The sequence below is a fragment of the Anabas testudineus genome, chromosome 18, assembly GCF_900324465.2.
Source record: "Anabas testudineus chromosome 18, fAnaTes1.2, whole genome shotgun sequence".
Lineage (NCBI taxonomy): Eukaryota > Metazoa > Chordata > Actinopteri > Anabantiformes > Anabantidae > Anabas > Anabas testudineus.
In genome coordinates, this window is record NC_046627.1 from 4,194,261 (window position 1) to 4,219,786 (window position 25,526).

General features: G+C 40.8%; 1 protein-coding gene across 1 annotated transcript in view; it reads left to right on the top strand.

Moving 5' to 3' along the window:
* LOC113168709 (NACHT, LRR and PYD domains-containing protein 3-like) overlaps nucleotides 1–24,535 on the top strand; it is a 175,499-nt gene extending 150,964 nt beyond the window's left edge. The window contains exon 15 of the mRNA XM_033326632.1: nucleotides 24,009–24,535. Coding sequence (XP_033182523.1) covers nucleotides 24,009–24,535 — 527 coding nt within the window. The remainder of the gene's footprint in view (nucleotides 1–24,008) is intronic.
* The last annotated feature ends 991 nt before the right edge of the window (nucleotides 24,536–25,526 follow it).

The following is a 25,526-nucleotide window of genomic DNA, read 5'->3' on the forward strand; positions in this document are numbered from 1 at the left end:
TGATACTGACCAGGAGTGGACTCACTGTTGTTGTGGACTGTATCTGTAAGTGCTGCTGGTTCATCTACAGCAGCCACACACATCTGGAAACACATCTGTGTGTCTGTCTTGATCAAACAATGACTCCTGCAGCTGCTGGACCAGAAGTTGCAGTTGTACTTTTCAGAATAAAAGCATGTGTTTGTATCCTGCAGCAGGACATCAGTGTGTTCCTTCAGGCTGCTGTATTGAACCAACACACTGAGCTCAAATTGAGCTTTATTCACTTCAACTTTGTTCTTGATCCCTGTGATGGAAAAGTTTCAGTTGAACATTTGGAGCAAAATCCAAAGTGTCCAAGTGGAAGAAGAGTTTTTGTGTTGGTGTTAAAGAAGCTCTGAGAGTGAACCATCAGAAACATGAATGTGTGGTTGTTAGTAAGTAAAGTTCTAGATATCTACCTAACAGAACCTGTCCCATGGACTAACTGTAGTTTGATGATCTGACTTTAGTTTGGATTGTGCTCATGTGTTTCTGTATTTTCTTAAGTTGGACCTTTACATTTACATTTAGTCATCCAAAGCGACATTCAAGGGTAGACAGTGTAAGCATAAGGAGGTCTTGCCTAAGGACCCCTACTGGAGGTAGGCCACAGCTGGGATTCGCTTGTATCAAACCAGTGAAGTAACCAACAATACCTCTGGGATTTTTAGGGTCTTAGACACATCTCAGGAAACTCTACCAACATCGAAAACAGATGTTGGCATCCATTTAAGAATCCACCTTGGTGTGGGTTGAAGTTAACATTGTAGATACTTACTGCTGTGGCTTTATTGATTATTATACCCATATGGAGAATATAGCACCAAGAAGACAGAAAAACAACATATTATGGAGAGGGGCATAGGATAGGAGAAAGTGGGAAAGGGTCACTTATGGCAGAATGCATAGAGAGGGAGACATGTGCTTCCTAGGATTATTTTGTTCCATAGTATATTTAAAAAGCTAATATTTTCAATTGTGCTTCAGACTGACCCCTGCCAGTGACCTGGAGGTTCTAAAATTATTGTATTAATTATACAGTTCTTCAGAACCAGACTTGTAAAAACTGGGCTTTTCTTATTCTCACCATAAAAACTTTCAGTTTCCCCAGCAGCAGAATATTAATCTGCTATTTACACCTGTTTCCTTAGAGAAAGCAAAGGAAGAGACACAAGTACAACAGCATTATGTAATGAAACCATTTACATCAACTCAGGAGATCTCGATTATAATTGGTTTCTAAACCAAACAGTACACAGGTCAGATGTACGGTGGCTGTGTGTGTAACAGATTAGAAAAGTCACTTTATTTTATAATTATTATTTTTAATTATGTTGTGAATTTTATCTTATTGAGCAGTTTTTAAATGCACTTTGTTTGTCCCTTTTGGGAATCTGTATTACTACACTTTGCCTTTTCTGTTCCTCCTGAGGTTCCGTACCTCTGGAGTCTCCGCCCCCTTCCCTCACACTGTCACTAGTCATCTCTGAGGGTAAGTGGTGTGTAGGAACGCTGGTGGTGCTATTATGCTAATTTCTTTATAGCATAAGTTGTTTATTATGTTGTTTTGACTGTATAACTTTTGCTTTTATTGTTACAATGATATTGAGCCATTTTCGTTTAGTTTTGACCGCTAGTATAAGTTTTATAGCCGTTTTTGTTTTACTCTTTAGCGCCACTAGATTAACAGCAGGCCGCCATGTGGTGTGTTAAAGTAGCTGTGTAGAGTTTTTATTGAATTCTCATTGAAAACTTTATTTTGTACATATAGGGGTCAGATGTGCAGGACAGGCCAGAAGACAAATATGTTTTATTGTCTTCTGCAGAGTGAATAAATCAAAGTAAAACAGCAATCAGCGTGGTCATCGTTTGTGTCAGTTCTACACCCGTTACATGTGGAGACAAAAAGGACCTGAAACCTAAACCCCCACCTGACTGTCAGGGATCATGTGCTTTAATCCAGCTGTTGATGCTGTAGACACTGGCTCAGTTGCTACAACATGTCAATAACAAGAGCTCCTGAGGGACTAACTGCACTCTCTATTGAATTAGAGGTAAATTCTTGATTTAATGATCCGCTGACTAAGTGGATTCAGGACTGGTTTGGCAGACGGAGTCGGCTTATTGCTTCTTATTTGGTATCTTTACTTGTGGTGTGTGGATGCTGCTGCATCCCATGTCTCAGGGAGCTCATGCAGAGACTGATTAAAACAGCACTGAACAAAACTAACTGTGTCTATGAGCTTGTTCCACAGACAGAAAACAACTATGATGGGAGCAACTCTGTACCTTCAGTCTGTTTGATGCTACCTGGGGGGTCTGATGTGTAATGAACAATGATGTCCATACTGAAAGTGGAGAGAAGTGGTGTGGGACTGACGTAGTTACAAAGAAACACAGATCATCCTAATTTATACATTTATTTGTTTTATATCCAGTTCTTCCATCTAATTACTTATTTGTTTTATATCTTTGTTGATGATGTTTTATTATGAACTCTTGATTGTAAATAAACAGGAGGGAAATGATAGAAAATGTGATTGTTATACATTATACAATGCAGCTGCTGTGTTCCTGTGTCACCATAAAAAGATCATGTCAGGAGTCTTAACTAACTGTTGGAAACAGATGAACTGTGTAACCTGCCCTGAATGTGCTTCACCCCCACATACTCCCTAGGAACATACCACCGTTCAATGAAACATATGTAAGTGGAAACATGTTCATGTATCTTTGTCTTTAAATGTTCTGTACTGATATTAAAGGCCTGTGGGAGACGGACTCTCAGAGCAGCAGCACTTGTATCTGAAGCTCATTGTGATTGTAACTACTGCTCCCTTGAAAGAATTAAAATGTTCTTAAAGTTAGATTCTGGTCTCAGTGAACTCTGTTGTTTAAAGCACAAAGAGCGAAATCCACTTTAAGAAAAACGATGTGTTCAACATGAAGGAAACTTTGGACTCATTTGGATTCATGTTGAAAGAAAAAGAGGAGACTTTTTAGTTTGGTTCTGTTTGTGTGTGATATTATGGAAACATGGAGAAAAAAGATATTTTGATCTTATAACACCAAATAAGGTAAATGTTATTTTTCCTGTTTCCACTTTTACTCAGTTCATCATGTTCCAGTTCTTCTCTGAGTGACTCTTTATTTAAATTATTTCCACATGAATTAACTTTAGATTTTATTTGCAGGTCTAATGTGGACTTTGCTCCACAGAGCTGTCTGTACATAAACAGGATCAATGCTGAGACGTTGCAGAGCACGACATGAAAATAAAGAAGCTGTAAATACTCCAGTGATGAACTCAGGTATGTTGAAATTCTCACTAAAACTTTAAAACTTTTACTTTATTATTAATAAGTTCATATCATGAAGTGGTTCCAACACAATGGAACAGCTCAGACCACATGCTGGAAGAATGAAGGACCAAAAGGAGCCAGTGTGGGAATCTGTGGCCTCTTTAAAAACAGATATCACTCCACTTACTGCTGAACACCATGAAATCAGAGGAGAAACTCTCAGCGTGCTCGCTCCTTTCAATCCAGCTACAGTGGAGCTGTCTGAAGAGAAAAGAGTCTCTGGATCCAAGGTCGTTCCCATGATCCAAATGCTGCAGCATGCACTTCAACGTAAAGCCTCAAATCTAAGCACACAGACTGCAGCAGAACTCAGAGAGAAGCTCCGAAGAAGAGTCCCAGATACTCTGTGTGGTCTGGAATCAGTAAGTGTGATGACACCTGCAGCTGGAACAGGCCCCGCTTGGGAGGTCTGGAAACAACAGTCAGACCATGAGACAGGACACAGAGTCATATTATTGTGGTTCTATTCAGATGAATTAGAATTGATCCACTTCTCTTTCATTCAGTCAGCACTTTATTCTAAACAGGACCATTCATCACTCAGCTGGTGTCCACATGTCTGAATGAATGAACCTAGTTCAGTTTCTCTCCTCACTCTTTATCCAGGTCTCCTGCACTGATTCTTCAAATCCAGCAGATGTTGCTATGAATCCATTCACCAACACAGTGTCAACACAGTTAGAGGAATGAGCCCACACTCCATGAGGCATCATCTACCATCACTATCCAGCAGCTCTCTGCTCTGACTGTCTCAGGCTGAACTGACTCTTCACTAAGCTCCGTCCCTTTAGTTATGTCAAAGTTTTTGACTTCAGCTCAATTTTAAACACATAATTTCCCTTTAACTGTTTATAGAAACATTATTGTGAGAAGAAAAATCAGTTTTAAACAGTGGACTGATTAAAACCAACTTTCTCCCTGTGTCTCGCTTTCCATTAATAAATGAGGCTTCATTCATTCAAAAAATATTTAGCACCACAACATAATGATTATATGATTACATTTACTACTAAACATTATAAACTATACAGGAACTTAATTTTCAGGAGATATTAGGAGTTGTACCTACACAAACATATGAACATGTAGCCTCTAGTAGACTTATGTCCTACCCTGGTTATCTGAAATCTACACTTCTGAACCTGGATGAGTATCTAAGATACCTGTTCTGTGTTTTCTACTGAGTTTTAACCACAGTGTGATTCAGTTCTGGTCAGTTACTCAGATTCAAGGTTCTCTGTGTTCATTAATCACTGGGTTCAGTAAGGAGACTGACAGTAGCAACTCCATCCCACTAGGAATCCACACATACACACTTATAAAAATGGCAAAAGGAATGTATTTATAAAATGTAACATAAATAAAGTGACAAAACGAACAAAACTTCCGTTAGATCACTAACAGAAAATCAGATGTTCAACAAAATGATAAGAAAATAATCAGCGCAACATAAATAGTTGTCAGGTCAACCCAAATATTCAGTTCTTATTGTTCTTTTCTTATGTCCCTTGTTGAATGATTCCTTTAACAGTCTCAGTTTCATTTGAGATATCAAATGGAGAAAATAGAATGAAAAGGTGAATTTCCCTCAAAGTGAGTCTCCTTTAATCTGGTTCCTACCACCGCCTTGGAGTGATGACGAGAAGACTGCAGCTCCACGACAGCAGAAGAATTGTTCCTCAAAATAAAAAAAACAGCACACAAGTTATCACAGAGTCCAAAACCTTACTTCAGGCTCCAATAGCTTTTAAATAAAATACAATACTATAATTAAATATACACATATATACATAAATATATACATAAAACACAGAGGTCACGTTTGCTTTTCTTAACCAACAAACACAGATACTCTAACCATTTTTACATCACATATAATAATTCTAACACATAAAAACTATGTCACATGTCTTAACAGAGTTACAGTAGCTGCTAAACATGTAGCAGTCACTTAGCTTGTAGGCCTCAATTAACCAGCAGAACCTAGCGGATAATGAGTTTATTTAAACAATAAAAACACTTCTTCTAACACAACAATTCTCATCTCCTGACTGGTTTTACTCTGAAATTTATTCGAGGTAACAAAACACAAACTTTAACTCTCCTACAATAAAGTTACCTGTGCTAACCAGCTAGTTTGAAGCTAACTCACCTGGATAATCCTCTTAATTGATAAAACGCCCGTCGGGTTTTTTCTCTCGTCTCTTTCAGTTCAGTTTCATTCAGTAACTCTTTATGTTCTACTTGACTTTTATAACTTTGAACTATGTTTTATTTCTGCTCACACACCTGAGTCTGAGTTGTGTGATGTGTTCGAGTCCTGATGACAGTAGAAACTTCATGTTCATGATGCGTTTAGGAACACTGTGTAAATCAGAGCTCTAAATAATAACCTGGGTTACACTTGCATCTCTCCATAAATCTCTAGTTTATCTTCTACTAAATCGTAACAAACAGATGCAGGTGAAGGAAACGTGGATGTAGTTTGGAGAATCCAGCAGTGATGGAGGAAAACGAGTCCACCTGAACAAACCATGTGCAGCGCGGATCCGATCAGGAAGAAGCTGATTTAACGAGGCTGCGGGAAGATGCAGATGTCGGTGGTGTTTGTGATCCTCCAGCTCGGTAAGAAAAGCTTCCTCCGTCTCATCTTATCACCCCGTTATTTCTTTTCTCCGTCTCTCTGCTCTGATCGGTCGGGTCTCCTCTGTTGGTTTGTGGCTGAGCAGGACTCGGTTCATGGTGCTGACTCATGGACCATCTATGTGGACTGTACATTCAAACACAGGACCCAAGAAATCCGATCTAACCGTTTATTGAAGCAGATGAACATGGAGGATGATGATGATGGAGTTTTTCTATCGTAGACAAATGAACATTAAACAGTAAAATAATGAAGTAATAAAGTAAATCAGCTGACATCATGAATATATCTACAGTGTAGGAGTCCAGTCCTCTTCTCCTCTACTGAACACAAGAATCTAACACAATATAATGAAGAACATTAAAATTCAATCCAGCCAGGACATGAATGTACAAGAAACTGAGCAAATAAAAGAAATAAGAGGCTGATAGGTCCATAATTCAACGTACATAGGTTCAGTTAGTTCACACCAACACACCCTGGTCTGCAGGCCTGAAGGGTGGAGGTTTCTAACCTCTGGATGTGTCTGATGGAGTGAGATAGAGGAGGTGGTTGGAGGCTGAATCAGGTTCACAGATGTACACAGATCTGAGATTTAACAGGACGACATGCTGCGATTTTCAACATATCCATAAATCAAATATCACCAAATAAATCTGCTGCTTTAACATTAGTTTGTTGAACCCACACATTTTGTACGGTCATGAAAAACCTGGAAAAGTCCTGGAATAAAACCCCTGAACATTTTAATGTAGTGGATGTTTCAGTGACTCCATGTTACAGGAGGATGTTGACGTGTTACAGAGAATAAATAACCATTAATATTTCTAATACTAAATAAATATGAAAAGAAATCCATCAATTAAAATCTAATGTCCTGGTATCTGGAAGTTTAAAGGGCAGCTCCACCCAGTTTTCTTCATTCTGTTGTTTTACAGATGATGATTTCTATTAAATTCATATTGTATTTAAAAACTGGATTTGAAAGTGTGGCTGTGATTTAATAGAACAGAGTCTAATCTGGGCTGTGAAGATCTGGATTCATGGTCAGAGATTCAATACAAAAACCAAACAGTATCCTTCATTATTATGGATTCATGCATCAGTATTTAAAGGTAGATCTGGGTGAATGAAGCTGAATTTAGTTACTGTGGAGGTTTTTATCTGTGATCTGGTCCAGAGCAGGTTAAGTACCAGGATAAGATGAATACTGTGACGTATCTGTTAGTTCAGCTGGAAGTACAGTTAGACATTAACATGTTTTACAGTCATTCAATGGTCTTTGTAAATATGTTGGATTATTTTAATTATCTTGCCTTAAAATGCTGCAGAGATACGGTCACTGTCACTTTAATCCTCATGTCTGTGGTAGTTCTTATTACTGTCAGGCCCAGTGTTATTTATCCAGTGTTTCTGAAGACGTGTTGTTGTCATAGGTTTGATTAATTCATGTTTTAGTGCAGTCGCTGTGCAGCAAGTGGCCTGTTCCTTTATTCTGTTGGAGATGCTGAGAACCTCAATAAAGACACTGTTTGATTCACAATAAGAAATTTTAAATCACTTGTGCACAGGTCAGTCTTCATCACCTCCCCTGGCCAAAGAAGACCCCCCCTCCACATCAAGGACCAGTTCTATAAGGTTGCAGGTAACATGAATCACACATTAGAACCAGAAAGGTGTTCTGGTAGAACAAGTGCAGAAGGAACCTCCTCATTGTGTGTTACAGCTTTCCCTGATGTCATTGGTGGATTTTATCTATGTCCACATCAATCGTCCCTCAGAGACACTGAATCACTTCTCTTTACAGTTTCTGGATTTCCAGGTCCATTTCTCTGTTTTGTATTGAGTTTCTATCTCAAGTCTTTTTCCTCTGATCCAGTTCAGTTTGGACCTCTGCCCTGTGTTGTGCAGAGACACCTGACAGTTTGTGAACTGTGTAAAACACCTATTAAGTAGCACAGCAGGATTAGTGCACATTGTAGATTTACTTTAGGTAATACGCTGCTACTGTGTCGGCAGCCTGCTTATTAAGTTCTACAGTGTCTGTAGAATTCAGTCAAGTTATAAATATATGAGTTTGTCTCATGTGCATCATTACTGCAATAATCTACCTTTTATTCAGAGGTCAGTGTCTTTCTGCTGGTCCAGAGTCAGTGGCCTTCTATCACCGGCTTCCTTTGCTGGGATGGTATGAGATCATATATTAGTTCAAATCAATTAGATAAATACATTAACATCTAAAAACAAAACAGACAAAACTAATTTATACTGTTGATGAGGGCTTGAAACTGATCTTCATGATAACTTCCTGAGTAACCTGCACTTCCACTGGTCACATTTAAGGTGAAGTGTTTAGTGCAAGTAACCACTTGAATTGTATTTCTGACTGTTTCAGTGGATACCAGTTACTAATTGTACTCACTACTACAGTTTTGGACTAGTTACACATTAAGTCAGTTCACTACAGGCTTTTTCTTTTTTATCTTAATTAAAGCAGCCGTGTTTCCACTTTTACAAATTATGTGTTTGACCTCTTCATACGTTCTCTGTTTCTTTAAATTCAAAGATTGAGCAAAGTAGAGTAGCATTAAAAGTTTTGAGAATATCAGAGATCATGAGGCAGCTGGAGCAGGAAGTATGATCAGGAGGGGAGCGCCCTCTATAGGTGGATGACCATCATCATTACCATCTACACAGGATACACAGGTGAGTATAAAGATAAGTGAAAGATTCATTGTCTTTTTCATACTGTGAAGACGGTGGTTTACAGGAGACAGATGACGTGAAGAGGGAGAGGTGGATGGATGGAGATTTCCAGGAGATGAGACTTTCGGACCTCTGCTCTTTTACTTACCCTCTGATTCTCTGGAACGTGGTTTGATCTGTGGATAGTGAATACTAGTGTTTCTAGTGATTTGTGAAGACTTTTGTTAAAAGTACTATTGTGAGAGATTTATCCAGCTGTGGTATCAGAATTTTCTTTGGGTCCAGTCTCAATAAGTCATCACAGTAACTCTTTTGGGTTCAACAAGGTCCTATTCTCATTATCGTTGGCGTTTTGTGTCTGTCCACAACATGAATGGAATAAGTTCTATCATTGTTGTATTTACTTCATCTTTAAGTTCCAGTAAAGTTTGGTCACCTGGGAGTGAGTATAATCCAGTGATATGATATAATTTAAACTGTGAAACTTCTGGACACACAGGATTTAACATGTTTTTCATTAACAGGTCTTCAGCTGTGTTACCATCATTGCAATGGAATTTTCCAGTGATCAGTTCTCCTGAATAAAAGTTCATTAGGTCGTCTGTCTCTCTCCTCTCTGTCGTCTGTCTCTCTCCTCTCTGTCGTCTGTCTCTCTCCTCTCTGTCGTCTGTCTCTCTCCTCTCTGTCTCTCTCCTCTCTGTCGTCTGTCTCTCTCCTCTCTGTCGTCTGTATCTCTCCTCTCTGTCTCTCTCCTCTCTGTCGTCTGTCTCTCTCCTCTCTGTCGTCTGTATCTCTCCTCTCTGTCGTCTGTCTCTCTCCTCTCTGTCGTCTGTATCTCTCCTCTCTGTCGTCTGTCTCTCTCCTCTCTGTCGTCTGTCTCTCTCCTCTCTGTCGTCTGTATCTCTCCTCTCTGTCGTCTGTCTCTCTCTCCTCTCTGTCGTCTGTATCTCTCCTCTCTGTCGTCTGTATCTCTCTCCTCTCTGTCGTCTGTATCTCTCTCCTCTGTCGTCTGTATCTCTCCTCTCTGTCGTCTGTATCTCTCTCCTCTGTCGTCTGTATCTCTCCTCTCTGTCGTCTGTCTCTCTCTCCTCTCTGTCGTCTGTATCTCTCTCCTCTCTGTCGTCTGTATCTCTCCTCTCTGTCGTCCGTCTCTCTCCTCTCTGTCGTCTGTCTCTCTCCTCTCTGTCGTCTGTCTCTCTCCTCTCTGTCGTCTGTCTCTCTCCTCTCTGTCGTCTGTATCTCTCTCCTCTGTCGTCTGTATCTCTCCTCTCTGTCGTCCGTCTCTCTCCTCTCTGTCGTCCGTCTCTCTCCTCTCTGTCGTCTGTATCTCTCTGTCGTCTGTATCTCTCTCCTCTCTGTCGTCTGTATCTCTCTCCTCTCTGTCGTCTGTCTCTCTCTCCTCTCTGTCGTCTGTCTCTCTCTCCTCTCTGTCGTCTGTATCTCTCCTCTCTGTCGTCTGTATCTCTCCTCTCTGTCGTCTGTCTCTCTCCTCTCTGTCGTCTGTCTCTCTCCTCTCTGTCGTCTGTCTCTTTCCTCTCTGTCGTCTGTATCTCTCTCCTCTCTGTCGTCTGTATCTCTCCTCTCTGTCGTCTGTCTTTCTCTCCTCTCTGTCGTCTGTCTCTCTCCTCTCTGTCGTCTGTATCTCTCCTCTCTGTCGTCTGTCTCTCTCCTCTCTGTCGTCTGTATCTCTCTCCTCTCTGTCATCTGTCTCTCTCCTCTCTTTCGTCTGTCTTTCTCTCCTCTCTGTCGTCTGTCTCTCTCCTCTCTGTCGTCTGTCTCTCTCCTCTCTGTCGTCTGTCTCTTTCCTCTCTGTCGTCTGTATCTCTCTCCTCTCTGTCGTCTGTATCTCTCCTCTCTGTCGTCTGTCTTTCTCTCCTCTCTGTCGTCTGTCTCTCTCCTCTCTGTCGTCTGTATCTCTCCTCTCTGTCGTCTGTCTCTCTCCTCTCTGTCGTCTGTATCTCTCTCCTCTCTGTCTGTTATCATCATCTTTATTTATTAATTCCTTTCCAACCTCAAACTTTCTCTCATCTACTGTTGAGTCATTTACCGCCTGTGATCCACAGAATCGATTGGCTAAGTGAAGTCACATGGGATGGCTTAACTCGCATTCAATTGGCCAATGCGTATTCGCGTCCACTAAATAACTACCGTAACGATCACAATAGCTGCGCCGTCTAAATTTAACGTGTCCCTCCGGGTCCGTATGTGAAAAGTTTCTGGGTCCGGATCCGGACCACGGTTCGCCTGTTAGTGACCCCTGGTCTAGACTACAGTGCCTATAAAAGGTTTTCACCCTTCAATTCAATTCAATTTTATTTGTATAGTGCTTTTAACAATTGTCAATTGTCAGCTTCACACAACCAAAGCAACTATGAAGTTTACAAGAACAGTGAATGTGTGTGAATCTTAATAATCAGATTGTCCCTGATGATCAAGCCCAGACCTCAATCCAATAGAGAATTAGTGGATAGACTTAAAAAGACTGTTCACACCTGATCCACAGAACTTGAGCAGTTTTGCAAAGAAACATTACATAAAACTCCAGTGTCCAGACGTACAAGTCTAACTGAGACCTATCCACACAGACTCATGCTGTGATTGCAGCCAAAGGTGAATCTACTAAATACTGACCTGAAGTGGGTGAATATTAATATAAACACTGATTTCACCTTTCATATTTTTACTTAATTGAAATTATTTTGTAGAAACCTGTTTTTACTTTGACATTAATGACTTTTATTGACCATGATTGATTTTTAATGTCTATAAAAGGATGAAACACCCAGCTGGTGAATACTTGTTATAGGCACTGTAGATCACTGTGTAGATAGGACTGAAGTGGTGAAAAGACACACACTTGCTGAAGGATCATCATCTTCATCCTCATCATCATCGTCTGTTCATTTAGCCGCTTGTGTTGGTTCCAACATTTGGTCAAACAGACACATGATGAGTTGATCCTCAGTGATGACTGTTGACCCCTGTCCTTTTGTGGACCAGAACATATCCTAACTAAGACCTGATCCTGGACCTGGACCTGGACCTGCAGCTGTTTATTAGATGGAGGAAAAAACAGTTACTGCTTTTTTTTCCTGCTCAACAGACAGTCGGTGCTGCCACCTGCTGGACTCTGCTGGTCTGAACCTGATCCAGGATTCTGGTTTAGTTCAACACCAGGTCTCTGCAGTAACACAGAACCAGTTTTTATCCACTACTACAAATGTGAAACAAGCTGACAACAAATATTTGATCCTTTTTAAAGGTCGAGTTTCTCTGGTGTCAGAGTCACATGTTCAACACATCTGAACTACACTTGTACTTTTCTTCTGGATCGTAACTAAGTACTTTTACTCCAGTAATGTACTTCATACTTGGTGGTTGTGTGTATTTTTACTGCACTACATAAATAAAGAAAAGAAATATGATCCAGTTTTACACTGAAACATTTCAAACTAGCTCCACCTCAACTACTGACAAGGTGAAAGTTCGACTATCTATACCACCATCTTTAAAGGTTGTGATGTCTGTTAGCTTTAGCTGCAGAGTCTGCTGCCTCCACCCAGTGTAACCGTATCTTATTATCACCTCCTCTTGTTGGGATCTTCTCATAAAATGATAAATCAATACTTTTTTCATCATGATGCCTGTTGTTTGCCTTTCACTGTCGTCACACATACTGTATCAACACAACAGTGTTTTATTATTATTAAAAGTCGTGACAGTTATTTCAGGGACCTATGGTGCTCTGTTAATTATGTTTATTAGATGTTTGACTAAATATGTGAGATCCAGTGTAACAGATAATAATTATTTATCATGTACAGTCACTGTGTGATAAGAAATACGGTAACAAGTCATAAACCTACTACACTGATACCGTATCTACATTCACACTGTAGAGTGGGGACGAGGCAGAACAGGAAACTGCAGGTTGGACTTTTGATCCTGGTTCAGGGTTCAGAACAGAACATGACTGACGCAGCACCAACCACAGAGTACTGCAGCCACACCACAGCTAGAAACACTGACGCTCTGAAGTACGACTTCTGTACTGTGGGTTTTCCTCTCACTGGTTCAGGGAAAATTAAGTTTTGTCTAAAGGTCAATGAGGAAGATCTTTTACACTCACTCTCTGCTGGAACTCCAACTAAATCTATTCCATCATTTCTGCTTTCCAATAACTTTTTATTGACACTCTGCTGATCTCTCCTCATTGAACTGAAGCTGAGACTAGAAGGATTTCCTGTTGTAGTGTGATTTGTTGCTGAGTTCCAGGGTCAAACTGTTCCTGTGTTTTGAGTTAAATGGTCAAATTTCAGATGTGTCTTCTCAGGAAATGCTGATTTAAAGGGTTAATACACACAAAAAGGAGCTTTAGTGGCTCTGAGGTTCTGTTAATTTTAACAGTGTGTTTGTGTGATTGGAGTCAAAGTCCAGGTTTATTGCTTCAGTTTATGAGTTTTTCCTTCTTCTCTCTCAGTCTCCCAGTGCATGCTGGGAGTGGAGGACGCTCAGAGTGTCTGCGTTTCAGGGTGAGTATGTTTTCTGTCTCTTTCTGTTGTTGGTTCTCTCTCCTGTGTGGAAACCTGTAGTCTGACTGTCAGACAGATGCTCAGTTATCAAAGTGTTCAGTCTGAATCTAGAAACAACAACGGTGTCGTCGTTTAGTCTAAACACTGTCGATAAAGTCAGTGTCGTTGTTGAACCAGGTGATTCAGGAAACCTTTGTCCAGGTGGAACCGCTGGTTTATCAAAGGTGGTTTAGTCCAAAGTCCCTCAGTTTATTAGAGAGAACTCTGAGACACAGACAGTGAATGATTTCTATGGAGCTGTGATGATTCTTTTCATTATTGATCAATCTGATGATTATTTTCCTGCTTCATCCATCAACTGTTTGTTCTGTTCAGAACCAGAATCAAGTGAGAAAGTGGAACCTTCACTGAGTTGGTTTTGTCCAGTCAATAGTCTGAACCCAAAATGATTCAGTTTAGTGTCATTTCAAAGAAGGAAAAGCTGCAGATCCTCAACTCGAAGAAGGTGGAACCATTAAATGTTTGACGTTTCTATGAAAACTGACTGAAACCACTTCAACTCAGTGATCAAAAGATTCCTCAAGGCAGCGTTTCTGATTTTAAATCTGTTTTAAACTTCATCGTATTTTATAAACTGTCAAATCTTCATGTGTAAAGTAACTAGTAACTGTATATGTCCCTATATAAATATAGAGCAGTAAAAGATACAGTACTTCTCTCTGAAAAGTAAAGTACAAATATAAAGTACCATGAAGTGGAAATATTAGTAATATACACGACAGTACTTGAGTAAATGTACTCAGTTCCTTTCCAGCACTGCTGATGTTGGTTTTTCTTGTAACAAGTTGAGTTCATGTTTTAGAATCAGATGAATCAGGTGATTTGTTCTAAAGCTCAGTTGGTTTGTGCAGCAGTGAAACAGAAAAACACAAAGTTCATGTGCCCAGTGGAATTGCACATTGTATGAGGTGATGTGTGGATTATGTATATTTTTGAGTATGTTCAGTGATTGTTTGCAGTCCGAATGGTCCAGGGGAAGAAGCTGTTTGTTTGTGGTGTGAGACTTGATCTGAGGTGCCATCCAGACAGCAACAGTTCAAACAGGCGATGAGCAGGATGTGAAGAAACTCCTGTGATGGCTGAGGCAACCAGATCTGGATATATCCTCCAGGGAGGTCAGAGGGCAGCTGATGATTGTTTGAGCTGTATTTATCACCCTCTGCACAGTTTTCCAGTCCTCAGCTGTGGAGCCTGCAGACCACACACCTGACAGTGTGTCCGTGTGCTCTCCGCAGAGCCATGATAGAAAGCCAGCAGCAGCTTCTTCTCCAAGTTAGTTTTTCCTGAGGATCTGCAGGAAAGTCAGCCGCTGCTGAGCTTTCTTCACTAAGGCCTTGATGTTAGGAGTCCAGGAGAGGTCGACTGAGAGGTGGGTTCCCAGGAATCTGATGGTGGAGAAAGTTTCCACACGTTCTCCGTTGATGAGGGAGGGGGGTGTGATCCTGTCTGTGTCTCCTGAAGTCCATAATAAGTTCTTTAGTTTTATGGACATCAAGTGTCAGGTTGTTCTGTGAGCAGACAGACAGGTTCTCTACCTCAGCTCTGTAGGACGTCTCATCCCCTCCAGAGATGAACTCAACCACAGTTTTATCATCTGGGAACATGATAATAGTATTGGTTGGTGGGATGGAGTGCAGTCATAGGTATACAGGGCGTACAGTAGGGGGCTCAGCACACAGCCCTGAGGGACACCAGTGTTGAGTGTGAGAGTGGTGGAGAGGTGGGGGCCGAGCCTGACAGACTGTGGTCTGTTTATGAGGAACTGTTTAATCCAGATGTAGGTGTGAGAGGGGACCTTCAGGTTGAACAGTTTGGTGACTAGTATGTCCGGGATGATTGTATGAACACAGAGCTGTAGTCCACGAAGAGCATCCTCATATAGCTCTTCGATTCTGCAGCTAATGGCCAGAGAGTCCTCTGTGGATCGGTTTTCTCTGTAAGCCAACTGGTGGTGGTCAAAGGAAGTGGGAAGGCAGTCTCTGCTGAGCTGAGAGACTAGTCGCTCAAAACACTTTATAGTGACAGATGTGAGGACTGTGGGTCTGTAGTTACTGAGACTGTCTATTTTTGTGGGGATGAGGGTGGCGGCCTTCAGGTATTGTGGGATAATGACATGTGTCTGGGAGAGATTGAACAGCTTGGTGAGGATCTCTGCCAGCTGGTCTGTGCAGGCTTTAACCACTGCACCAGGGATGCCGTGTTGGGGTTGTTGTGGGGCAGTGTGTGCAGGTGTCTGGTGGCCTCAAAGCGATCAAAGTGTAGCTGTCTAGCTCCTCTGCTACTGCTGACCCTGTTTGTTGTGCCCTGGTCTTTATAGGTGGTCAGTGTCTGTATGTCCCTCCACATCTGCTGTGAGTCGTTGTCAGTGAGGTGGTCAAGTAGTTAGTACATTAAAGTACATCATTTATCAAAGTAATAGTACCACGTTTGATTCTATCCATTCATATGATGAGATACTTGTACTTTACTTGAAGGTACTTTTACTCCACTACAGAGGAAAATATTGTACTATTTAATTTACTACATTTATTTCACAGCTACTTTGCAGATTGTTGATAGAAACTCTGATCAGCTGATCTGTGATGTATTAGTACACATTCACCACCTGTCAGTACATGAAGTGAACTTCATCTTTACCTGCTGCAACATTAGTGATGTTTACAAAGTAATACACATTAAGATCAGTCAAATCTGTGCAGTACTTTTACTTCTCTGTGTACTTTTGCTGTGTTGATGGTGAGTTGTGGAAACATGGGAAAATATATAGGTGGTACTTTTTCAGCATGTACTTGCACTCTTACTTGAGTACAGAGTCTGTGTACTTGTACTTTAATTTCTTAACAGGAATATCAGTGTTTCCATAAATTCACATACAAAGAGAATTGATCCAGTATCAGCAGTGTGACCCCCCACCTCCTCACAAATCTCTATTTAACCCTTGATATAATAAAAGCTGCAGTAACTTTCAAAGTTCTTCTTTCACATCACTTCACTGTTTGTGTTCAGTAAAGAAGAAACACGTCTTTGAGCTCACGTCTCTTACGTGAGCTCAAAGACGTGTTTCTTGAATGTGGGATTTCATGTTGTTACTGAACTGCTGACACCATCCACTGTCTTCTCTCTGAGTTCCAGACTGATTTGTGTCCTTGTTGGTATTAGGTACCACTAGCCCTGTTCATCAGAGTCCTTTAAGTAAAGTTCAGTGCTGATCGACAGCTCAGCTGAGTTTGAAAGAAAATAAAGGAAAGATTCACATGATGATGTTGGTTTTGTCATTTTTGGGTTTCAGTAAAATCTCTGAATTAAACTTGGTGGAAATTAAAAATAATTATAAACCATCAACACATTTGTTGATTTACATGAACAGTTCAGGGTTTAGTTTGATTTCATAAAACAGGATAATAATTTAGACCTTAACTATAAAAACAGAACTAATATCTCAACCTGTTCTACACTAACTACACAGATTAGGTCAATATGTTCCTGTTACACTGCTAAAAACAATAAAACCACACTGTCCTTCATTTGTTTTCAGCTTCAAACTACTTTTCATTTGTCACTTGTTGGTTTGTATCAGGATGCAGCAGCAGAGACCAGACTCTCCTGAACCCAGCTGGGTCTCCATGAAGAGTGACCGGTCAATGGATCGTCCTATTGTCTTTAAAGACAAACAACCTGTTGATAGAAGGTAAGAGTTTCAAACTGAACTTTATTTTCAGATTCTCCTGAAAACAGGAATCAAGTCTTGGTCCAGATCTTCATGGTCTGTTTTAGGACTGAACTACCTGCTTAGTTACACTGTAAAAACATCTCTACTAACAAACTAACTGATTTTCTAAGTGATGTTGAACCAGAATAAACATTTCTCCAGTATAAAATACAATCTAACCTTAAAGGACCAGTTCACATTTCTTCAAGTGTGTCTGTGAAGTTGACCTGCCCAATGTTCTTGCTGCTTGTTGTTGTCTTTATTACCTGCTGTTCTTTTCTCTCTCCTCTTTCCACTCACCCCAACCCGTCGAGGCAGATGGCCGCCCACCATGAGCCTGGTTCTGCTGGAGGTTTCTTCCTCTAAAGGGAGTTTTTCCTCTCCACTGTTGCCTAAAGCTTGCTCAAATGGGATTGTTGGGTTTTCCAATATCTTTTTTTGTATAATTATTCTCTGTAAGGTCTTAAACCTTAAACACTGTAAAGTGCCTTGAGATAACTTCTGTTGTGAATCGGCGCTATACAAAAAAAAAACTGAATTGAATTGAATTAAGTTAAACTGATTATTTTAATGTCAAGTTGATGTCTCATTCATTTAGTTGTGCTTTTGTGTTTTTAAGATAATGTTACTCTAGAAAAAGTAGTGCTGCCTACAGTAAAACCCACTTCTCATCTAAAAATGAACAAACAGACACAGATCTGCTGCTGCACAGACTTATTTTTTCTACATCAACTTGAGAGTATGTGACAAATTATTTTTGGCATTTTGACTTGTTGTGTCTTTACTGTAGGACAGTAAATAATTTGCAACCTTATCTAATAAAAATACCCAGGTTTCCAGACAGTGGACTGTTTTTTATAAGATCCAACATATATATGAAGGAGCGAGCTGTGTGTTGATCACTGTAGCTAACATTAGTCCTGCTGAGCTCAGACCATGTCCCAGAGATGGCACCAGTAAAATACTTCATGACTTGCTCAACATAGTTTCACAGTTTCTTTGCTGACATCCTGTCAAAACATCCTGAGTCCTGAAAATGTAGCAAAAAAATAAGTTTGAGTGAGAAATAAAATGAAAAGTATAAATAAATAAAACAGTAAAATCATTAGTACTGAATCAACAATCATCAGAAAAGCAAATATCAAACTTTACCAGGTCACCTGGTAAGAAATTCCTCTCCATTCTGTCCAATGACCTCTGTCAAGCAGCAGATGACAGCATGTCGTCCACCAACCACACGCCACAGTTTAACAGTCAGAAAAGACATTTAGCAGAGAACATTACTGTACATAACATATCCTATGAATGTAGAAAAAGAAAAAGACCTAACAACACTGTCAATGGAGTCACCTAGAAAACAATCAGAGAGGATCTAAAATGTTCTCTAAAAAGGACATAAGACAGTGGTGAGGAAAAGGACTGAGGTGTCCATGTTCAGGAGTTTCAAACATCTGGAAACATTAGTTCAGTTCTCTGCTCCAGTATGAACCTTATTTTTGCTCTTTTTTGGAGCCGATATCGATCGATTTTAGTCAACACATTTATTTATATTAATAGTATTCAATTACATGAATCTTTATACATTTCATTCTGTGGACAAATGCTACCATAAAGCTCTTTTCTTCATGTTGAGATCTACTTAATGTCAGGTGCCATGTAAAAAATAAAATAAAATAAAACAGACAAAGGAACAACAGAACAGCTACAGTCACCATAGATTCACATTTAAAAACATGACAAGTAAGGAAATGTTAATATCTAGAGGTAAAACACAGATGAATGTAAATGTTCTTCAGTGGGTATGTCAGCAATCACAAAAACAATCTCTTTAAATCTAACCCTAAAGATCAAAATAAATGAACTGTGTCTAACTTAACTATAGTTATTGCTTGTACCTCAGCAGCAGATGATGGTACTGTAGTTCAGTTAAACTAACAGCATCTGATAAAACAATAGTCTGACTCATTGTAACCTGAGCTAATTGGTGAGTGTCCAGATGCAACATCACCACCGTAACATTATCCTCAGTAGAAATTCAGCATCTACCCAGTAAGACTGAAAGGGAATGTGTCTGAAGCTGCTAATATGCCACTAAAACGAGGAACTTTATAGTTCCATTGTTCACAGCTACATTTTTCCTCACTACCATCATTACCAAGATGATCATTTCTTGTAAAACACATTAAACAAATTATCACAGTTAAAAAAAACTGGTCAATAAACATATTTGTTGTTATATGGTAACAAGATTAAATAGGATCAAGCTGGGAACTCACTAAACTGTCAGAGGAAAGTTTGAAGTCTGGGCAGTCATGATTATTTCACAACACCTGACACCACATAACAAACCTCACCGTCAATAGTTTGGCTGCAAATATGGGTAAAACGTAAACTTGAAATTTATATTTTCTCCCCAGAATTCAGCAGCAGAGCTCAGAGGTTCACAGGGATCAGTCTGCCCAGCAGCATCAACCAGACCTGGACTCTGACTGTCTGCAGAGTAGTAAGAGGATTTCTCTAAACATTTAACATCATGGACAAATGAGACGTTTACTGAGAGCTGAAAATGTGAAGTGTTAATATGTTGAAATGTGAATCATTTAGGGTCATGAAACTGTCAAACTGTGTTTTCATTAGAAATTATATTGATCATGTTTTTGTGGTTTCATTCAGGAACTCCTGCTGCAGTTTGTCAGCGTAAACTTAAATCTAATCTGAAGAAGAAGTTCCAGTGTGTGTTTGAGGGGATTGCTAAAGCAGGAAACCCAACCCTTCTGAACCAGATCTACACAGAGCTCTACATCACAGAGGGAGGGACTGGAGAGGTCAATGATGAACATGAGGTCAGACAGATTGAAACAGCATCCAGGAAACCACACAGACCAGAAACAACCATCAGACAAGAAGACATCTTTAAAGGCTCACCTGGAAGAGAAGAACCAATCAGAACAGTGATGACAAAGGGAGTGGCTGGAATTGGGAAAACAGTCTTAACACAGAAGTTCACTCTGGACTGGGCTGAAGACAAAGCCAACCAGGACATACAGTTCACATTTCCATTGACTTTCAGAGAGCTGAATGTGCTGAAAGAGAAAAAGTTCAGCTTGGTGGAACTTGTTCATCACTTCTTTACTGAAACCAAAGAAGCAGGAATCTGCAGGTTTGAAGAGTTCCAGGTTGTGTTCATCTTGGACGGTCTGGATGAGTGTCGACTTCCTCTGGACTTCCACAACAATCAGATCCTGACTGATGTGACAGAGTCCACCTCAGTGGAGGTGCTGCTGACAAACCTGATCAGGGGGAACCTGCTTCCCTCTGCTCGCCTCTGGATAACCACACGACCTGCAGCAGCCAATCAGATCCCACCCGACTGTGTTGAGATGGTGACAGAGGTCAGAGGGTTCACTGACCCACAGAAGGAGGAGTACTTCAGGAAGAGGTTCAGAGATGAGGAGCAGGCCAGAAGAATCATCTCCCACATCAAGACATCACGAAGCCTCCACATCATGTGTCACATCTCAGTCTTCTGCTGGATCACTGCTACAGTTCTGGAGGATGTGTTGAAAACCAGAGAGGGAGGAGAGCTGCCCAAGACCCTGACTGAGATGTACATCCACTTCCTGGTGGTTCAGTCCAAAGTGAAGAACACCAAGTATGATGGAGGAACTGAGACAGATCCACACTGGAGTCCAGAGAGCAGGAAGATGATTGAGTCTTTGGGAAAACTGGCTTTTGAGCAGCTGCAGAAAGGAAACCTGATCTTCTATGAATCAGACCTGACAGAGTGTGCCATCGATATCAGAGCAGCTTCAGTGTACTCAGGAGTGTTCACACAGATCTTTAAAGAGGAGAGAGGACTGTACCAGGACAAGGTGTTCTGCTTTGTCCATCTGAGTGTTCAGGAGTTTCTGGCTGCTCTTCATGTCCATCTGACCTTCATCAACTCTGGAGTCAATCTGCTGTCTGAAGAACAGTCAACATCTCTGTGGTTCAAGCCATTTAGACCTGAATTAAAACTTCTTCACCAGAGTGCTGTGGACAAGGCCGTACAGAGTTCAAATGGACACCTGGACTTGTTTCTCCGTTTTCTGCTTGGTTTTTCACTGCAGACCAATCAGACTCTCCTACGAGGTCTGCAGACAAAGACGGGAAAAATCTTTCAGGAAACAACTGAGTACATCAAGAAGAAGATCAAAGAGACTCCCTCAGCAGAGAAAAGCATCAACCTGTTCCACTGTCTGAATGAACTGAATGATCGTTCTCTAGTGGAGGAGATCCAACAGTACCTGGACTCAGGAAGTCTCTCCACAGATAAACTGTCTCCTGCTCAGTGGTCAGCTCTGGTCTTCATCTTACTGTCATCAGAAAAAGATCTTGACGTGTTTGACCTGAAGAAATACTCTGCTTCAGAGGAGGCTCTTCTGAGGCTGCTGCCAGTGGTGAAAGCTGCTAAAAAAGCTTTGTAAGTATGTGGATAGTTAAATGTCCTTTAAAGTCTGGAGAGAATCCACATTGTGAACTGGAAACCTCAAAGTTTAAATAGCTGGGAGAGACAGTTTAAATTTCTCAGGATGTCAGGATTTTTGACTTACATAAGTTTTCAATCAGCAGTTTAGTTTTATGATATACATTTTTTACATTTTCTAGTCTGATTATATTTAATTTAATTAATTTATTTTACAGTCAACATTAAAGGTGATTACAGGTTATAAGAATAATAATGAATACTTTATTGATCCCCTTGGAAAGTTGTGGGTAGACAGCTGCTAGTGTAAGCGCTACGCTACGGGTTTTCGGTGTCTTTTCCAAGGACAGCTTAGCAAGTAGCCAGGAAGAACCAGGACACAAACCACTCACCCTGGGGTTCGTAGGCAACTGCTCTACCCACTGAGCTACTGTCATGTTGTCATGTTATCCATAACTGTTTTTCAGACTGAGTGGCTGTAACCTCTCAGAGAGAAGCTGTGAAGCTCTGTCCTCAGTTCTCAGCTCCCAGTCCTCTAGTCTGAGAAAACTGGACCTGAGTAACAACGACCTGCAGGATTCAGGAGTGAAGCTTCTGTCTGCTGGACTGGAGAATCCACACTGTAAACTGGAAACTCTCAGGTCAGGATTCATTAACTTAAGTCCATTTGTATGCGGCAGTTTTATTCTAGACTTGCATTTCCTTATTAATATCATAATTTCTTGATTTTTTCCATAACTTAGTCCTTATATGTGACCTGAACTTCCTCAAAGTCACAAAAATAGATGACCACAATTTTTACTTAACTTTTACTTTTTACTATTTCTGACTATATGAAATAAAACATTGATTAATACATTTGTGTGTCTGCAGACTGTCAGGCTGTCTGATCACAGAGGAAGGCTGTGCTTCTCTGGCCTCAGCTCTGAGCTCCAACCCCTCCCATCTGAGAGAGCTGGACCTGAGCTACAATCATCCCGGAGGAGTGAAGCTGCTGTCTACTGGACTGGAGGATCCACACTGGAGACTGGGCGCTCTCAGGTATGGAGAGGCCTGCTGCAACCACAGACAATGTCTAATGGAGGAGGAAGTAGGGATGATGATTAATGACTTTGTTTATTTAGATGAGTAAAACAAACGCACCTCTTTGCCATGAAAGGAAGAGTATTTTGCTGAAAGCATTTCCTCTAAGCTGATGACAAATCTTCACTGAAGCAATTTCAGCAAAGAAAAGAGGGGAGCTCCTGTAATTCTGACTTCAGTGTCTCATTCTGACTTTGGGAGCAAATCTCCTCATGAGGAAATCAGGTGTTACATTAGATTCTGTGAACTGAGCAGAAAATTCAGCTTTACTGCCACTACCAGTGTTGCCAGATCTCAGGAGAGAAACAAGCAACCAGGTCTATGAGAACAAGTCCAAAAAAAGTGACTGGGCTCTAAAAGCCAAGAGAAAAAGCCCAACACAGGCAGCCTTATCCACCTCATAGGTAGAGTTTTTATCCACAGAATGACAATGAATGAATATCAGAGGATTGAATCAGGTCACAGCATCATGTCTCTGTCTCCACAAATAGTGATGATTGAAGCATCTTCACCTTCCTGAGATCCTGATCTTGTCATGATGACATCTTGTGTCATATATAGGAGACAGTAAATCAGAACTAGAATATGTTCATTTCATCATTACAATCCGTCAAAGAGGAAAAACTCCTTGTTGTTCCCAGTTGAAGAATTAGTTTGTGATTGAATGTTTTTCTCCTCAAACTCCTGTTTTCACTTTCTGTCTCTGGCTGCTCCAACAAATCTGACACCAAATCAGATGAAGCCACAGAGTCTGTGTAATGATCAATATCCAGTAGCTGTAGGTGAACTAGACTTCCTCTGAACACAGGACAACGTCTGAAGCTCAGCTGAGATCAGTCCACAGACATTAGAGAGAGGAAAACACACACACAGAGTCCATGTATGTGGAGTTGAGCCTCTTGGACTTTGCTCTCCAGTTTCCTGCTTCCTGTGGTGTCACATTAGTTTGTCTGGTGACAGAGTGAGACTGAAAGCAGGTGTCTGACACCAAAACTGCTGTGAACCAGAGAATTGAAATCTTTCCTCCATGTCACCTCCCTGCTCCGTAGAATTCCAAGATAAGGACTCCAATTCCTTAGTTGTTTGCTGAATGTCCATCCCTACATACAAGCCTCCATTAGAACAGAACCAGAACACACTGTGTGTATGAGAGCCATGTAATGTCCATGTGTGCATGCTGAAAGAGAATGTGCTGCTCTGACCCCCCTCCTCCTTTCAGGGTGGAGCCTGGTGGAGTCCGATGGTTGAGACCAGGTCTGAGGAAGTGTAAGTGTGTTTTTAATGAGACTGATGAAAACAAAGCAGCAACATTCAACCATCTTCAAACTGTCACATCACTCATTCAAATCCCTGATGTCATGAGTCCTCATCAAACTGATGATAGATTAATAACTGCAGCTGGATTGTGTCTTGTTCTCTCCATCAGATTTCTGTCAACTCACCATCGACACAAACACAGTGAACAGAGAACTACAACTGTCTGACAACAACAGGAAGGTGACACATGTGGAGGAGGATCAGTCATATCCTGATCATCCAGACAGATTTGACCAGTGTCGTCAGCTGCTGTGTAGTAATGGTCTGACTGGTCGCTGTTACTGGGAGGTCGAGTGGAGCAGATATGTTTATATATCAGTGAGTTACAGAGGAATCAGAAGGAGAGCAGACAGTAAAGACTTTGAATTTGGATGGAACGATCAGTCCTGGAGTCTTTTCTGCTCTAATGGTGGTTACTCTGTCTGTCACAATAACACATTAACACCAATCTCCTCCTCTGTCTCTCACAGAGTATCAGTGTATGTGGACTGTCCTGCTGGGACTCTGTCCTTCTACAGAGTCTCCTCTGACAAACTGATCCACCTCCACACCTTCAACACCACATTCACTGAACCTCTTTATCCTGGGTTTGGACTATGGGTTCCTGGTTCCTCAGTGTCTCTGTGTTCAGTGTAGTACTGAGAGTGTCGTCCTGTCAGAGAAACGTTGTCTCTGTTGAACAGATAGTTCAGTCTCTACATGTCTGTCTCTTTCACTCATACACACGTTTTCAGATTCATGGATTTAATCAGTTTCTTCTTGAACCAGTTCTAAATGATTCCATGTTCAATTCAATTCAATTCATTTTTATTTGTATTGCGCCAATTTACAACAGAAGTTATCTCAAGGCACTTTACAGTGTAAGGTTTAAGACCTTACAGAAAATATTTATACATAAAAATTATAGAGAAATCCAATCCCATTTGAGCAAGCTTTAGGCAACAGTGGAGAGGAAAAACTCCCTTTAGAGGAAGAAACCTCCAGCAGAACCAGACTCATAGTGGGCGGCCATCTGCCTCGACCGGTTGGGGTGAGTGGAAAGAGAAGAGAGAAAAGAACAGCAGGCAATAAAGACAACAACAAGTATCAAGAACATTGGGCAGATGAACTGGATTCTGGAGATGTAATGCTCCAGGCCGAGGATACCTGCAGAAAAGTACAGAGAGAGAGAGACAGAGAGGAGGAAACACAACTAAAAGAGAGAGAAGACACAAAGTTAATGACATGCAATGGTGGCATTTGCATTGATACAGGAGAAAGGAGAGAGGAGAGGAGCTCAGTTTATCAGTAGAGGTCCCCCAGCAGAATAACCTATATCAGCATAACTAAGAGATGGTTCAGAGTCGCCTGATCCATCTCTAACTATAAGCTTTATAAAAAAGGAAAGTTTTAGGTCTAGTCTTAAATGTAGAGACGGTGTCTGCCTCCCGAACCTGAACTGGGAGCTGGTTCCACAGGAGAGGGGCTTGGTAGCTAAAGGCTCTGCCTCCCATTCTACATTTGGAAACTCTAGGAACCACAAGTAAACCTGCAGTCTGAGAACGGAGAGTTCTGCTTGGAAGATAAGGAACTATGAGGTCTTTAAGATAAGATGGAGCCTGATTATTAAGGGATTTATAAGTTAGGA